The 13639-nt window shown below is 39.7% G+C and overlaps 2 protein-coding genes across 2 annotated transcripts in view; both read right to left on the bottom strand.

The window, feature by feature from the left end:
- Positions 1-320: 320 nt before the first annotated feature.
- On the bottom strand, positions 321-3372 carry crybb3 (crystallin, beta B3). The gene is made up of 6 exons (XM_028445784.1): positions 3032-3372; positions 2750-2831; positions 2542-2657; positions 2309-2441; positions 2086-2228; positions 321-742 (listed from the first exon to the last, which is right to left on the bottom strand). Exons 2-6 carry the CDS (start codon positions 2822-2824, stop codon positions 460-462), a joined length of 750 nt encoding a protein of 249 aa, XP_028301585.1. The 5' UTR covers positions 2825-2831; positions 3032-3372; the 3' UTR covers positions 321-459.
- Positions 3373-3600: 228 nt separating this feature from the next.
- The window catches only part of tnks1bp1 (tankyrase 1 binding protein 1), a 33374-nt gene continuing 23335 nt past the window's right edge, over positions 3601-13639 (bottom strand). Inside the window, exons 4-10 of the mRNA XM_028445783.1 lie at positions 11663-11769; positions 11015-11111; positions 10701-10845; positions 10480-10613; positions 10201-10400; positions 9992-10075; positions 3601-5376 (exon numbers count right to left, since the gene is read on the bottom strand). Of these exons, the coding sequence (XP_028301584.1) occupies positions 10000-10075; positions 10201-10400; positions 10480-10613; positions 10701-10845; positions 11015-11111; positions 11663-11769 (759 nt within the window). The 3' untranslated portion in view covers positions 3601-5376; positions 9992-9999. The remainder of the gene's footprint in view (positions 5377-9991; positions 10076-10200; positions 10401-10479; positions 10614-10700; positions 10846-11014; positions 11112-11662; positions 11770-13639) is intronic.

The following is a 13639-nucleotide window of genomic DNA, read 5'->3' as shown; positions in this document are numbered from 1 at the left end:
CTGTACATCAATAGACAACTGTGACAGTTGTCATCCCATACTCTCTGAAAGGATGGGATTCACTAGATATGTAAAATACCACCTAGTATATAGGTTTTTTTTGGTATTTAATTTGTTTCTATTGTATAAATTTTACTCCTGCTGTCTGGCCAGGCCACTCATGAATTTAATTTCAATGATGGATCTGCGTGGTAAAATGAAGGATGTTGAACACTTTTCTCCCATTCTTCTTTTCGGAAAATGCAACAAGAATATGCAATAAATTGTGCATAGCAGAAGTCAGGGCCAAAACCTTTATTTAAATTAGATATATATGCCAGTTCCTGTGTTCCAAAATAGCTTTATCAGATCAGGCTAAAGCAATTGGGTGCATAAAGGAGAGACTGAGGACTGGTTGACTGCCTTGAGCTTTATCCAGGTGCAGCGGCAGGCGTTAGAGGTGTGCTGGTAAGGTTGGGGTTAAGGTTGGGATTTGGGATTTGGTGCAGGATTAGGATTAGGAGTAGGTTTGGGGTTGGGGTTAGGGTTGGGATTGGGTTTGGGTGGGACAGGGGCTGGGGCAGGGGCAGGAGTAGGTGCAGGGGCAATATAGCATCCTCTCTTATGCCACTGCATGTCCCGCACTCGTCGGACGGACTGGATCTGAGGTGCTGAGGCTCCCCAGTCATTCCAGTGCTTGAAGTCTCCATGTTCAAACACATATTGGCGCCCTCTGTAGCCAGGATATATGTATCCCACCCACCTATAGAGAGATCACAAAAGAAAGACTGTGACTAATTCTCAATTGTCACTTTAAAAAACTTTAAAAGAATATTTTATAAAATCAATATCTATATTTGTAGACAAAGAATTTTAATACAATGCAGACCACACCAATACCAAATTATTATAAACTAGTACAGTGCCCGTCGGAAGTATGCATTTATGTGGGAGCATAAGGGTTATATTTGCGGGTGCAAAATGTGGGTGCAATATGAGCATGGTTAATGTTTTTTTTTTTTTACTCACTTTTATATTTTTTTGTTTGGTGTATTTTTCTGTATTGTATGTTTTTTGGAGTCATTATGTGTATTTTTGTATCTTTCTGTTGTGTTTTTGTGCATTATTTGTATAATTATTGTTTTTGGTGCCATTGTAGTGATTCTGGAATGATTTTGTGTATTTTTTGTATAAATATTGTTCAGTTTTTGTTTTATTTTACTCATTTAGTATATTTTTATTATAAATACTGTGTGTGTGTGTGCATCCATCTACTCCGTGCATGCGCATCAGCCGTGTGTGTGTGTGTCTACATCCGACTCCGTGAGCGCGCATCAAATAAATAAATACCTTGTGTGTTCCCGTGAATGTTTGAGACGCTGATAACAAAACTCCATAGACACTGTAGCGCCAATCAGAAAAGTAACAAAACTGCGCAAAACAAAACATAAAGCTCCAAACTACATGAGTGAGTATGTAAATAAAAGTATTATCTACAACTCGGCTGTCTTTTTTAAAAAAAAAAAAAAAAAATCATTTTTTACCTTTGAACCGAGTGGTCAGAGCTTAGCTTCCATGCACGGCACCACAGAGAATCTGCAGTTTTCCAGATGGAGAATTGAACGGGTTGGGAAACGTGTCTCTAAAAGACTCACCAGTGGCTGACGGTTTCAAACAATCTATTCAGAGAGCTCCGTGTCTCGGTCTAAACTATCTTCTTCTCTATCGCTCGTGTGTTTACAGCTACTTAGCTGTGTGCGCAGCGATTGGCTCTGGCCGCACACGTTACTCTTGAGCTGTGCAGTGAAGATGGTGCGCTAGCGCCCCCTCACACCCTGGGGTCAAAAGTTGAATAGGTTTCATTTCGGGGCCGTCCAGAAGTGAAATAAAATTAAAATAAACATTTGGAAATGACCAAATTACTCCAAAATAACAGATACACACACTCGGGGTATTTGGAACTCGTCGACCGAGTTTCAGGTCGAACTCTCAACGCGTCGGGGAGATATTTGCTCCACACACACGCACGCACGCACACACACACACAGACTTCCCTTGCTTTTATAGGTAGGTATAACTACACAATGACAGAGAGCCTCATCTTACGTTCCACTGACAGCCTTAACACTGGCCACTCGGTCCTGGAAACCATGAGCCCACAGACTGGGCACATCATCATCCACAACCTCCATCTTTCTGCCTTCAAATCCTGCATTCTCAAACAGGTACAGCTTGTGATCTGCACTGTCCTGAAGAGAGAGACAGCAAGCACTCATTACTTAAAACTACACACACAAGATGAAGAATAGATCGATGAAAAAATACAGACCACTTTCAGAGGTTTGAAGGAAGTCAAAGTGTAGCTATTCTGGCAGTTGGTCCAGGTGCTCCAGCGAGGGTACTCTCCTTTCTCCAGCACGAACTGCTCTCCTACAAAGCTTGATCGCTCAAACCCCACCCATCTGAAGATAAATACAAACTGCTTTACATCAATCAGTGCTTATGTTCATGCAGAGTAATCTTACCAAGTAACAGAACACGAGTCATTGAACAAGGACTCACGGGCCAGACTCCACAATGACAGAGCCAACTCTCTGTGTCTTTTCAAACACATCTTTACATTCACTCGAGAGCTCCAGTTTTTTACCGCGGAAGTTCTCCAACTCAAAAACTGCCAGCTGTAAAATATAAGGGAGTTGAATTAATTCCCAAACATCAATAATACCTGCATCATGGATCTAAAAAAACATCCTTTAGAAAAATGTGTTACCTTATAAACGGCTCCTGCCCCCTCTTGGCCCTTCTCTACTGGCAGCTGGTTTGGGGTTCCCTGCTGTTCTGTCATTTTATTCCTTCATTAAAAAGCACAAGAACACAGTTAAGAATTGCAATTGTCTGGAACTTAAAAAAAAAACAACTTTTTCTAGTTTTCCAGCAAAACCTTTAGTTGAATTGAATAGTCAGTTATGGAGACATATCGCTATATGTAAAGCCAGACTCTGAATGTGGATAAAAACCTTACAGGAATGAAATGAGTTTAATACATTTTTACCTGAGTGGCTTGTGCTTCGCTGCACCCTGTACAAGCCACGCTCTCAGTCTCTCCCTTTTCTTCCCTGTCTGTCTCAGTGTGAGGGTGTGTGTGGTTGTGGAGGCCTGGCGAGCGGTCGGTGGATGCCAGTGGGGGTATTTATGGTTTATTTCTGGCCACAGCAGCAAAAAGCCTGTTGATGCAGCAAGTCTGTAGCACCTATTGTGTCCGTCACACTGCTTCCTAAAAGAATTGCCCTCTGTTCCTGGCACGCTGGCAAACCAGTGCCCTGCTCAGCCCATGTTGCCATCGTGATCATGATCCTATGGTGGGCAAAAGCACTCTCTGCCAACCAGGAGAATGAACACAGCTCAGTCTCACTCAGCACTATTAGTCACACCCAGTTAACTTGCACTTCCATCTGGTCTTCTTGCTTTTTTAAGAATCCACACTCTGGTCCACTCATGGTTTTTATTATTTTATTTAATTTTTTTTATCTAACCTGACCAATAACAACAGAAGGAGCAGAGACGCTTGTGAAAAAGATGTAATGTGCAGAATCAACCAGAAAACACACAGAGTTCAATTCATTTCATAAAAAAAAGTTTTAATAAATTCCCCTCATTTTCCTTGTGACAAACAGTAAGTTAATCATTACATTTTACAGAATTGACATTCATTTATTTAAAAATAAGAAATAAGGCACATAACAGAATATCAAGCTGGTTAGTGCACTTTCCTCAGATTGTACAAAAACACGTCCTCATTGAGTTAAAATATTCTCGCAGCTCACTGTTGAGGTTTTTCAGTAGTTATGGCTGTACTAATAAGATCAGGCAGGAACATTCCAGGGAAATGATACTGATCATTGATTAAAATATACACTAGTCCACAGCTCGTGTGAGAAATCTGTAGTTTGGATGACCTTTATGAATGTTTTTGTGTGGTATTTTCTTTTCTTTTTTTATTTACATGCTGTGGATACATTACACAAAGGAGTCCACTGTGTTTATTCAGTGTTTCTGAAATTATTTGGCATTTCTCTCTAATCTCTTCTACTTTGCTGTATTCCACTGTTTCCGTGCAATCGGGTACATGAACTGGGTACCAGCTTTGGGTGTGTGCTCACCTAGCGGTGCAGTAAATGCCATGCATCTGGGATGAAACTGTAACCTCACTGATGCAACTGTTCTCTGATTGACAAGTGGCCAAGAACAGTGTCAGATACTGAAGAGGAAGGGGAGTTGACAATGAGAGGTACCACATTGGAAAAATGGGACTTAAAAGTGTGTGGGAAGATCTTTGATTTAAATGTAGCAAATATTATTTTTTATTTATTTTCTGTTACTTTAAACACATACAATTGTTTAAAATGTATTTTGTTTTTTATTCTTATTTTAGGAGTTTTATTTTATTTTATTGGATCTTCTCTTGGGGTTTAAAATCTTTTTTTTTTATTTTTTATTTTTTATTTTTTTAGCTAAAATGGCAACTAAGGATTGCAATAAGGCTGCTAGTTCACAAGAGCACATTGTGTAATTTAAAAGGTTTTTCATAAACTGGTTGTACACTTGGGAAGGCATTTAAAAAATGCAGTCCACTAAAAGAACTGTAATAAGACTGTATGATTATTAGCTCTGATTGACAGCACACATTGGAACTCTAAGACAATAGGATTGTTTGCAACATAAAAGCAGAATACCCGACTTCCCTTCAACCAACAGCTGCACAGGACACCACAGATAGGAAAGCAGAGGCCTTTTCCCTGTAAACTGAAGGAGTTTAGTAAAGAGTGAAAATATTGTAACTGTAAGTCTGTCATCAGTAAGTAATAACCTCTCAGCTTTTCCAGCTTTAGTTATGTCAGTGTGCATACAGTACATGTGTTTCGTAGTGAGACCTAAACGAGGGTGGTGTACTTAGAAATGTACATGTCTTGCTTTCCTGTTTTTCATGCTAAAGTCACAAACTTTAATTATTAGAATTTTTCTGAAATTGAAAAACAGGATTTGAGCCAAGGAATAACATAATATGAGTTATCTAATATAAAAAGGCATGCATGTGCAAAAAAAGGCAGACATCTATTTAATCTAAGTAACATTGTTTTCTGTCAGGATATGACATGCACACACACATTCAAACAAGTGTACACAAATACATACTTGGCTTGAACATATCCCAGTTACAGTTTCAACGTGTTCTTTGATTATGTCAGTTGGTTAAAAGTCTGAATTACTCTGCCTAATGTCTCAGTAAATCTTCAAAATAAGGCACTGATGAAGCTGGATGGAGGAATGGTGCAGCAGTGGCAGTGGCAGTGGCTGAGATGGACTCTTTATTGTTGAAGTGCAGCGACAGGATGTGTCCTACGGGAAGGACAAATAGAGTTAGGACTGAAAATTGTTTGATATCTAAATAATGACACTACATCAGTAGACAAGGATTTTGTATGTATTCATGAGCTTTGTTGCTTTTTGAAAAAAAAAAAAAAAAAAAAAAAAAAAAATCCTCATGAAGCTCAATTTCTAATGAGATGCAAACTACAACAATGAGCTACAGCCTTAACAGAAATATGTTTCTGTAGAGTGAGAACATCCACACTGACTGTTCAGTTTTGACTGACCAATTGAGAAAGAACAGCAGTAATAAAGACCCGCCCCGTGTTTGTCTCTGTTGTCAGTTTAATCACAGTCTGCATTACTTCATTGTGGGCTCTCTCCACTTCCCTGCCAGAAAGTTTTCAACCCCTCAGTTGTTTTGACAGATTATCCATTGAGCTGAGATTAATATTGACTAGCATCAAAAGATGCTGTTCAATCCAAAAGCCTGCAGTCATGCTATTGTTTCTAAGAACCGTATACAGAACACTTTAAGGGTTATTCTCATCTAATGCTGATTATCTTTCTGTCATGTGTTGCAGCCCATTAACAGTAAGATATATATTGGTCTTATTGGTTTCTAAGCTGGTCTTTGCACATTGACTTTATTTATGGTTGAAGTTAAAATTCCATCTGCCTTCCTCATCGCTTTTAACACATTACCATATTTAAAGTCTCAAAACAATTGTGGACAACGTTGAGGCATATTTATGGCTCTTATTATTATTATTATCATATGTTCAGATCTGAGCGTACGATGTGCGTTAGACCACAGTCACGCAAGCTTCGGTATTAATCAATTCTGACGTGAGCGTACGCTACGATCAGACCTCACCTCAGGTCTGACCTCGGGTACAAAAATCTGTGTGTGCCTTTGCGGTGCAGCACAGCAAAATCTGACTGAGTCTGAAAATAAAGAATGAAACTAACCTCAGCTGTCATTTAAACACAAGCAGACACACATTCAGAACAGATCTAAACGGATTAATAAAACAATGCAAACTAAATAAATTGAATTTCCAAAAACCCCACTTTATTACTGACACCACTTTTTTGGTTTCCCTTCCATGGAATACTGTATACGTTGCTGGTAAACTCTGGTACCATCCAAGCAGGAGTGTGTGGTTCAACAGTACACACACACACACAAGTGTGCACAGTTGCTTCTGCTCTGTATTGGACCAGGGACATGCTGCTGTGTATCATTCATGTATATGTCATAAAATATAAAGTACACCTTAAACTTCATCAGTAATATTTGATGAGTAATGTGATGAAATCGGCTAAAGGCACAATAAGCACAGTCAACGGACAACATTTAGTCATTTAAGGGGTTTGTTAATTTCTAGCCTAAAGCGTGCGGACAACTGATGTTAATATAATTTCCGTGTGTCTCTCCAGGATCTCTGTTGTGAAGTTGTAAGCAGTGCACACAGGGGGGCAGATTTCACCTATGAGCGCCCTTATACCGTGGCCAACGGGCAAATGAGTAGCAAACAGCAAAATGCTGTAAACACAGGAATGATGCAAAACTATACCTTTAAGTCCAGTTTTCACGCTGTCAAAAAGCACATCTTTGTTTTGCTCCACCTCAGATGTGAGGATTTCCTTTCATTTTTTTGTCTTACAACCACATGTGTATTCAAATTGGCACCCGTTTTCACGCAAGGTTGATAAATGAAGGCCAGTGTCACTCCGACCGCTCACTCCACACACCTGACCTTCTAAAGGAACCCTGAGCCCTTACAACACTGCTGATCACAGTTGATGTAATTGGGTGCCCATTGAGTTAATTGCAATCAGATGGTAGTATGTAGGAATATTATACTGTATATGGTTTTCAAAAGAAAATAGCTTTAATGGGAATCTTTGTTGTCAGAAATTGAAATTGAGAATTCTTTCTTGTCTTTTTCCCCCATTCACAAAAATAATAATTAAAAAAAACATCACTTTTTAATTCTCCATTGTATTGAAAACACACAAAAGGAGCTGAAAATCTCTCTAAAAAACATGGAGTGGACGTTATTTGATCCATCAAACTTGTTCATATTTTATCATTTACATTTCAAGAGGGAGAAACTAAGTGCAGCAAATGCTTTATGAAGTTGGTCAGTTAAATTCAGCAGTGTCAGTGTTTGGGTTATCACTGTCCGGTGGATGTCTCTTTAAGCCCGAACCCGTTTCAATCCGACACTAGTCACATCTGCGCGTGCATGTCGAATGATCCGATGTGAGTTATAAACATGACGAGCAGCTTCACGTGCCGCTACACGCTATGTCTCGGTTGAAGCACACTGTTTATATTGGAAGGTAATTATGGGTTACAAAGCGGAGGATGCACATAGGCAACATCGGGGCAGCTAGGTAGCTGCAGGGGTCCTCGGGGTCCTCAAGTGAAAGTGGGAGCAAATCGCCTGTATTATATAGACGGAGCGGCTGACGTGTGTGCAGATTAAAAAGAGTTAAGACAACCCATAGACGCCTGGAATTCCCTTTTGTGTCCAAGTGTGCAACAATTCTTAAGAAGGTACCGATTAAAAAAGGAAAAACCAACAAAAAATCCCCCCTGCGCTGGTTGAAACACAGAATAACATATTACTTAAAGAAGCTGTGGGTGTTCTAACTCAGTCAGCTGGTAGAGCTCTGGGGTCTGTATTGAACAAAGTTGAATATTGTGGTAATCTGGGATTTCAGACTTCTACACAACTTTATCATTCATGTGTGTCCAGTGTCCGATTATGCTTCCGGTGTTTGGGGATTCCGAGAACATCCAAGCTGTAATTCTGTACATCAAAGAGCTCTGAGGCCCTTCTTGGAGTCCATAAATTAATGCCAGTTCTCATTGTGAATAGAGATATGGGATTGGAGCCTCCAAACATCAGACATAAAGGTGAAATGCTTCAGCTTTGGAATAGACTTGTTAAGATGTCAGATCAGAGACTCAAAAAAAGGTCTTTATTTGGGATGCCTATCATTGTCATCCATCCATCCATCTATTTACATACCCGCTTGTTCCTGTTTTCAGGGTCGCAGGGGTCTCCCAGTGCCTACCTACCATTGTCACCCTTGGGCAAATGAGTTAAAATGTGTACTTTGTACGAATAATATGTCCTTCATTTTTCTAAATAAGGTACCCTGTGATATCCAGGAGGTTAAGAGAAATATGTTTCTTATGTACAAAGAGAAATGGTAAGTTAACATATGGTGTAAACCAAAACTAAGAACGTATTGTCTCATAAAAGATTGCTACAGTGTAGAAACTTATGTTAAGTTCGATTTAACCAAAGACAAAGATCCATCTGCACACAGTTATGTTCAGGAACCTTGCCTTTAGCTTTAGAGACATGCAGGTTTAATGTCATCCTCGAGGAAGACCAAGTTTGTTTACTTTGTGATTTAGATGAAATTGAAAATGAGATTCACTTTTTGCTTACTATCCATTGTATGATAAAATAAGCAGTGCTGGGAACATTACTTTAAAAAAGTAATTAGTTATAGTTACTCACTACTTGATCCAAAAAGTAACTGAGTTAGTAACTGAATTACTCTATAATAAAAGTAACTCATTACCAAGGAAAGTAACTATTTGCGTTACTGTTAAAAAAAAAAGTTGCTATATGTCAAAGAATTCAGATTTTTTAGATGCTTGTCATTAAATTCGAGTTGTTAACAATGGATATCAACAAAGTCTTCTCTCCTGGATATAATGTACACTTCACATGCATGTTCTTGTTTTTGACCACAATTAATTTAAAGTAGTGTTTGTATCGTCACCTTAAAAATGCCAACTTTTTATCAGACTGCTCTATGCTCACCATCTCTGCTGCTTCATCAAATCTGTAGTGTGTGTGTGTTTGTGTGTGTGCTGGCACATGTGTAAAAACACTGGCTCTGATTGGCTACCATGAAACATGACGCCGCCTTAGCCAATCATAATTGCTCACCTTGTTTTTAACCCACCTCCTCACTACAGCTGTGATCCGAAAACCAGGGGTGCTTTCAGGTCACAGTTTATTCAATCAATGAATGTAACGCACCGCATTTAACGATCAGTAACGTTAACGGCCCATTAGACTCATTACTGAAAAATAAACGCCGTTACCTAACGCCGTCATTTTAAACGCCGTAATTCCAAACACTGAACATAAGGAATCTTCTTTTAAAAAAAATGTCTTCAAATTACGTTGATTTTTTTTTGGTTAAATGGTTACAAAAAACTTGAAGTGTGTTTCAAGAAAAGAACCTTTGTTATATCAGATTTCATTTCAAAAGCCTGAACACATTATTCAAGATTGAACTGTGCCAGGAGCCTGCAACTTTGTAATGTTATGAAATGTTACTGTAAACCACTGCAACTGAACTTTCCGGTGTCTTATGAGCCCATGAGGGTTGAACACATTGTGTGCATGACATGAAAATAAATTCAATCAATCAATCAATCAATCAATCAATCAATCAATCAATCAATCAATCAATCAATCAATCAATCGTAGGGGCCGACATCACAGCGTAGGGGATCAAAATCACAGCGTTGGGGGCCCTGACGATCAACTGCGCAGGGGAGAACCCTCTCAAACCCTCTGTAACAAATTAAAGGGGTTACCTGGTTGCTCAGACAACACTATCACGCTGACTCAGGCGTTTCTTTGACTTCAGCTCTTTAAGCCAAGCAGGTGAAGCAACGAGACTGCATGAGACACAAAGTTCCCCCATTAGTATGCATGTTTTCAAATATTTGAACTATGTTTCATCCTCCATGTTTACAGAAATGTCCCATTAAAGAGGGATAAGGTGGTACTCTGTCCTTCTTACCCTCCATCTTTCTTGGCTAAAGGTGGCAGCACCAGCGCAGCACCTGCAAGGCGTGAAGCTGAACGAGGAGAACGTGAGAGCTGTGACGAAGACAGCGTCCCCTCCTCATCTTGATTCTCTTTCTCCTCTGTTGACTTGTCCTCCTCTGTTTCCTCTCCTCTTCCTGTGCCTCCAGTCGGTACTCGCTTTTTCAACTGAGCCTTAAACAACAAGGAGTTGCAATCTGAATAAATGCAACCTAAAGCTGTGTTACATAAGAAACTTACTAAGATAACTCACAATCAGGGCAGCAGGACTCACAACAGGGAACGCTGAGACTTTTTGGGAGGAAGGAGGAGAAAAAGTTGCCTTTGGTTTAGGCTGTTCCTCCTCTGAATCAGATTCCCTCTGCTTGACAGATGTACTATTTTCATCTAAAACAAAAACCGGAGAACATCAACAACCCCCTGTGGATGGATGTAGCCAAAGACCTCGATTAGGTTTTTAGAGATGATATGAACCTAAAGAGTCGTGGACCCTCCAGTCCCGTCTTTCAGTCTGATCCAACCCTATACGGAAAGAGCGCGTCGGACGTGTTCGACTACGCCGTCTACCCAGATCTACTTTGGATTTCAAGGTGCTGGTGTCAAGGAGAGTAGTAATGCTCTGTGCGTAGAGAAATAAACATGGCAAACCTTGTCAACGGTAAAACAAATGAAGTAAAAATAATCCACACCCTGAGGTAAATTATCATCAATCACATATCATGTGATCATAATCAGCACACATGAGCTTTTGTCAAGAATGGAAGTCTAGAAACAAGGACTTCACTAACCTCAGGGAAAGGAGGTAACTCAGGCTCTTTCTGTAAATCTGTGGTGTGAGGCTCCTCAGACAAACCTTCAGGGACATCATCGGGAATATGTTTTGGGCTGAAGGAGAAAAATATTTATAAGGGTCATGTGTTCACATATACTTGATTTATGAGACTGTCCTGCTGTTAATGCCTTTTGTTTAATGGGTTAGCCCCATTCTGTGCTTTTCTGTTTTAACCACAAGGAGGCACAAGTAGCTTAACTGTAACAATTCAGTTTGCAGATGATAACAGTTTGTGTTTTATAACACTATTAATACGTATTATAATTTGCTGAGCAGAGACAATCCCACAACAATTGCAAAAAACATCCCAAAATGAAAGTGAAGAAACATAATTTGATGGACTCGTGCCTTACTGATCAAATAAGAACTAGTTACAGCTCCAGGGTACACACTTTTATTCAGTGATGTGTGATAGCTACACACCTGCTAATTTTCAGTGTTGTGCTGAAGTTTTATTAGATCACCTCAGTGACCTCACCTCGTCACATCATCAGAACAACATACAAAGACAAACTACTCAGCAGAGGAGGAAAGTGTAGCCACACAAAGATACAGCTGCATGTTTTAAATAAAGAAACAGGACAAGACATGATTTATTCTCTACCTCTCGCTCTCTTGAGGCTTTTCAAAGACTTGTTCCTGCTGGTCCTGGGTGTTGTCCACCAAAGCCTCGATGTCTTTGTCATTGATGTGGTGACTATTGATCTCCACCTGAGCAAAATATACAAAATAGGATTAAGCTTAGTCAGCAAACAGCAAGAAACAGAGCCGCAAGTAGATCTAATGACATAGACCATATCAGGATGTATAATCCTTTACATTGAGGTCCAGTCTTTATTAAATAACTGAGATGCAATCAATACAGATGAGTAATCCATCTTCCTTTTTCAAAGTTGGATCGAAATGCTTTATTGTGGTTATAATATTGATTTTAGTTATGCGAGTTAGCATACTGCAGCTTCCCCCTGCGCTTTTGAGACTAAACAAAAATGGACAGTGAGAGAGGACCAAGAATCAGCCGAGCATGTGTCTTTTAATGAGCCAGTCACAGAGTCTGCACTGTCCTCAGTGAAAACTTGGAGCATGTACACACACGGATAACCACGCACACTTCATGCGCCTGAAAACACACACTCCCACCATCATGCAGGCATGCTGAAACACATGTGCACTTGCACATAAACACACCGTGAACAAAAGCAGCTCACACACATTCCATTGAGCTCACACTACATTTCATCAACAGGATCATCCCCCTGTTGTGTTGCCTGATACCGTCACCTGGATACAAAGCAACACTCTTCTTATCGTTCATTCACTGCTCACAGAGCCACTCCATTTTCTCCATTAGCCTGTTAGGTCCTAACCCAGATAGCACAGAACAACACTAAAATAAGTTGAGGTAGCAACAGAGAGTTTTTTTTGCAAGTCAGAGGTGTTCAACTCCTGGGTCCAGACACAAAAAAATTGTTATTTTCAGTAGTTCACACGCATTCGACAGGCCAAAAAAAAGCAAAATTAGTCGACAGATTTATTTATTTTGAACAGTGTCAACTAGGCACACTGGTAACTAGGGCTGGGCGATATGGACCAAGACTCATATCTCAATATTTTTTCATAAAAGGAAATAAACTTTATACATTTCAATATTTTTAACTTAGTAATGTTAGTATGAGTTAAATTAGCTGATGTAAAATGCCACACAGGCACATTTATTAACAAACAGATGTATAATATGTGCCAAAAGACAGCATGTGTGAGTGACTTGTGTAGTGTGGCTTATTTAGGGGAAGGTCTGGGTTAGAACTAGGGCTGCCAACTTTGGTTGTCCAGTCGATGCCGTCGTGGTCGACCAAGATTTTCATTGGTCGACCATCAATGGTATCAGTTTCAATACCGTTTTAAAAAAAGAGCAGATCAGATCAGAGCAGAGAGCAGAGAGGGAGTGAATGAAGATAGGCTTGAAGAACAAGCATCCCCTGTTAAATCAGTCCTTTTTCTGCACAAGAACATGGATTATCTTTATATTTGATATGTGGATTATGTAAATAGGTCCACTGTTGTCTCTGGCGACGTGGGGCACACTGCGCACTAGTGTTTGACGTGCGTTTGTTTCCCCGTGCGCTGATCTGATGTCGACATTGTTTATTAATAAAAGCAGGTTTACCACTAAATCAAACATAAATATGTCATTTGTATGAGGAAAAAAATGGTTTTAATTGTCGGTTTCACGTCGGGGACGGATATAAATACCTAATGTCTGTCGGACCTGTATAGGTTTTACTTTTGCTTTGTTGGGTTGTGGCCAATGCTTGAATAAGGTTCATATCATAAATGGTCTTTGTTTAAAAGCAAATCGGCACCACAAAAAGCCAAAACAAAATATTTGTCTCTCTTTTTTTTTCTTCTCGACCTGCTCCTTCATTCTCCGTTTTTGGTCGACTAATCGCTACGCCATAGTCTTGGTCGTCCAACCATTTCCTTTGTGGACTACAGCCCTAGTTAGAAGACACTCAGAAATCCATCTAACTGTGCGTTTCATGCTGTCCTGATAAGTAGTGAAAGCAGTGACTCCTAAAAC

This window comes from Gouania willdenowi, chromosome 5 (assembly GCF_900634775.1).
Source record: "Gouania willdenowi chromosome 5, fGouWil2.1, whole genome shotgun sequence".
Taxonomy (NCBI): domain Eukaryota; kingdom Metazoa; phylum Chordata; class Actinopteri; order Blenniiformes; family Gobiesocidae; genus Gouania; species Gouania willdenowi.
This window is presented reverse-complemented; position numbering and strand designations above follow the sequence as displayed.